At 40.2% G+C, this 3,897-nt stretch overlaps 1 protein-coding gene across 2 annotated transcripts in view; it reads right to left on the bottom strand.

The window, feature by feature from the left end:
* Positions 1-3,897, bottom strand: part of TIAM1 (TIAM Rac1 associated GEF 1) — a 149,296-nt gene that overhangs the window by 84,160 nt on the left and 61,239 nt on the right. For both annotated transcript variants that reach the window (XM_007447422.1, XM_007447423.1), the window contains one exon: positions 2,211-2,381. In XM_007447422.1, the coding sequence (XP_007447484.1) occupies positions 2,211-2,381 (171 nt within the window). The remainder of the gene's footprint in view (positions 1-2,210; positions 2,382-3,897) is intronic.

Genomic DNA, 3,897 nt, shown 5'->3' with positions numbered 1-3,897 from the left:
TTCCGCATTATCTCTTTCCCTCTGAAGAATAAAATCGGCTCCACTAATTACAACAAAGTGTTTTCCAAAGAAGCAGCAAGCTTTAGAAGGTACCTGGCTCCAAGCACACTATATAATTTATCCTACACAGGTGCTTTTCTGGAGACCATCACTTTCTTAAAGTGCACACAAAATTTTTCTGTTTTTAAACTCAAGAGATGTAAGCTTGTTCCACACCTTATTTTTTTCTATGTTTTGGGGGAAAAAAACCTGAGGATTCAGGAAAAACTGAGTGGGATGACCTTTTCTTGTTAGAGAAAGGCAGAAATAAACCCTTTATAGGGGAACTGGTCTAACTCATTATCTAAAGATGGTCTCTAAGTTGCCACGACAGTATTATTCCTCCCCAATTCCCTTAGTTTCCATCAAAGCAAAAGCTTGAAAAGTACCTAAAATCACTATTTTCCCCACTCACTATTCAATTTTCCACCAATCAATGTTTATTGCTGAACTCTGACCTACCCTCTGATATCTGATGGAGTCTAAAGCCAATGTACACAGGAGGCTCCAAAGCAATGCAACTCCTTGGAAGGACCCTCCAGAGTTTGGCTTATACAAAAAGCCCAGAGTCCTACTTCTGACACCTTCAGCTGCAGTTCTGAGAATACTTCCCATAGCTCTGCAGAATATTAATGGGTCTCTAAAGAACTGTGCTAATCTATAAATAAAAGAATGCAGAAATCCTCAATAGACCAATTTTGTTAAGTAATTAAAATGAAAAATGTGAACAGAAATACCATTATCTTTAAAAAGCTAGAATTCGTGTACATGAAGGAGTCAAAGCACGCAAGAGTGCATCATTTATTTTTAACACCCATGTGGGAGCTGATTGTAGCTTTGTCCTGAAACAAATGGTCCTACTTTTCCTCCACAGAAGACCATCCAACAGGCTTATCTGAGCCAGAGTGTTCCATTCCTCCTTCATATGAAGCCATATTTTCCCTTTATCAAAGCCCTAGTGATTTATTTTTTTAAGTACAAAAATTGCTGATTGCAGAACTATAGAACTGAGGTAGTGAAAGTTATTCTACATTTATAAACCACTGTGTTGAATGAGAAGGTCCAAAAATATCACTGTATTCATCCAGCTTCTTCTAGGATAAAATGATGACAGAAAAGGTTTCCACTTTCCCTTTAGTGGCCTCAGAGAAGACCATTTCACTCCCCTAAGAATATATTCTAGATTCTTCCACCCCTTACGGACCATCCTTCCTGACAACTGACAGTTCTTGTGACCATCCACTCAGCACAAAAGGATACATCTAAGTTTGGAGCAGCCAGATATGGATTCAAAACCTCCTCTGCAAGTGATTATGACTGTGATGTGAACTCAGGCAAGGAACTAAGGCTCTCTGAGCCTCGCCTTCTCCATCTGTACAATGGGGACGTATCGTTCTTGTCCAGACTTGATATGACTACTAAATAAGACTATTAATGCTATTAATTATGTAAAAGAAAAGCAGGCATGTTAGGAAAGCTCCTTTCTTTCCTTTTTCCCTTCCCTCACTCAAGGCAATCCAATTCATCCAGCTGTCCTTCAGGAAGAAAAAAAAAAAAAAAAAAAAAAAAAGAAACAGGGATTACCTTGAAAAAGATCAAGAAGTTTCTACAGCGTAAGGTAAAAACAGAGGAAGTGAGCTCAATCATTTGTCTCTAAAAAACAAAAGAGGCTAATTGTGTGTTCCTAGGAAGAGGAATTTCTCATCATAGAGGTCAAATTTATATTTATTATTTCAGTTTTTCCCTACCCTAAAGATGCCCGTGTATGAGTTACTGTCAAAAGAGCAGGTTACAAATAGTGCACGTAATATGATGCCAAAATGTTCACTGAGGTGATTCCTGAATTGTAAAGTAAGGGTGCCTTAATTTTCTGCTTTGTCCTTTACCTGAATTCTCTAAAACTTGTGCAATGAGCACGTAAGATGCTTATCACAAATCTATCAAGTACACATGTTGAAAGAGGCTACTTAGAAGAATCCTTCTGCTCCCAAGCGCTGAAGAATTCACTTCCATTTATTATGCATATTATCACAAAGAAATCCAAAGCTGCTCTGAAATGAAACGGAGATGTTCTTTAAAGTACCCTCCCCTGCCACAGGCTTCTGAGTGTTCATGGATTCCTCCACTGCATTCTGTTCTTCTCAAGAAAGCAACCCCAAGTAGCCTCATACCTTGCAGATCAGCTCCAGGGTGTCCCGGGCCGTGTCCCCTGGCCGGACGGCTGTCAGGACTGGCTTATTATTTGGCAGACAGAACCAGGACGGAGTGAAATACTCGTGGACCCAAATGTCACAGTCAGGGTTGTGCTGGTGGACGCTGGGTAAGACCATTTCTTTCTCCCTCTACGATAAGAAATAAAGTTAGCAGAGCAGCAAGTTAGTCTCTCAAGATCGAGATCCCCAGATGGCACACAGGAATTATCCACTCCAATGAAAAGTGCTCAGGGCAGAAGTGGTGGCAGTGGTGAAGGATAGCTCCTCCGGGAAAAGAAGAAATTATAGAGAAAGGAGCTTCCTGGAGGTAGGAAAGATGTCTCAGAAAAGAGACAGACCTCGCACCTGATCCACGGCATCCAAGGGTGGGCACTGTATGATTGAACGGGTTTCAAAATTGGAAGAAAGAAAGAAATGGGAAAAAAAAAGAAGAAAGAAATGGGCTATCCATTCGGTTCAGCTTTATTGCTATGATTTCTTCCACAAACCCATTTAAATTTAGAGCTGAGATTCCTCCAGCAAAGCCTATCTACCATGTGAGCTATATGTTTCAAAGGCAACCATGAGGCTCCAAAGAAATTTTTAAAGAAAAGATGATGTTCTAGCATTACCTATTGACACGCAGCATCATTTGTGTGCTCACATTTGACATCTGGTGTAACTCTGGGAGAGAGACAGCCTCATTTCCCAGATGAGGTTTAGAGAACTTCAGAGATGAGCTTTCTGGCCTTCTTAGGCTGTTGCCATCACTCTAACCTCTGCATCAGGGAGTAGCACCAAGTTTCTAAGGGCGGGAGGAGCCGTGTCCTACGTATACACTTCAGCAGCTGGGTTATATCTAAGCCAGCTAAACAGCTAAAGCTTAAAAACACTCCATAGACTGATGAAATATCAGGAGCCTAATCTCTCTGAAATAAGCAGAGAAATCATTCCATTAGATTTTAGCAATGTAAAAATAATACTGATGCTCAATATGTGGTTTACATCCAGGCCACGGATTGGTAAATACATATCTACAGATTACTGAAAATTTGGCACTATCAGCAAATTATAAGAAGAAACAAGTTTCCAAACGAAGGCTGAGAAATAGTAACATAACAACTTCCATATGTAAAAAGAACAGATCCCAGAATGGGGAAAATATTTTTGTAAAGGCTACTAAACTAAATTCAATTGAGAAGACAATTTCAGCTCTGCCTTTGAATGGTGTGGCTTTCATAGATAAACTGAACCCCAGGGAAGGAACTGTCAGAACGCAATCGACTTGCCCAAATCCCATTAACTATCATTGGAATCTTCCCATTCTGTCCCCACATGCCACCTTAAATAACTGCCCTTAGCACTATATCAGCCCAAGTTTTGCATCTAACCTGCTCTTTGAGAACAAAGCATTCCAGCCAAGGAGGAGGATAAAGGGCTATCTTGGAAAAACAAAAAAGCGACACAGAAATCCAATGGAATAACTTTTGCAGTTTCCAGGATCTGTGTGCCTGGGGAAAATTAAAAGTGCACTAATAATGGTATGTAAGATGAATTAGCTAACTTCAGAAATGACTACATGAACATCAAAAACATCTATGCTTGGATTGCACATAAGAACAGCAATTTAGGGCTTCCCTGGTGGCACAGTGGTTGAGAGTACGCC

Source organism: Lipotes vexillifer, unplaced genomic scaffold (genome assembly GCF_000442215.2).
Source record: "Lipotes vexillifer unplaced genomic scaffold, Lipotes_vexillifer_v1.1 scaffold689, whole genome shotgun sequence".
Classification (NCBI taxonomy): domain Eukaryota; kingdom Metazoa; phylum Chordata; class Mammalia; order Artiodactyla; family Lipotidae; genus Lipotes; species Lipotes vexillifer.
Note: the sequence above shows the minus strand (reverse complement) of the source record. Positions and strands in the feature narration are given on the sequence as shown.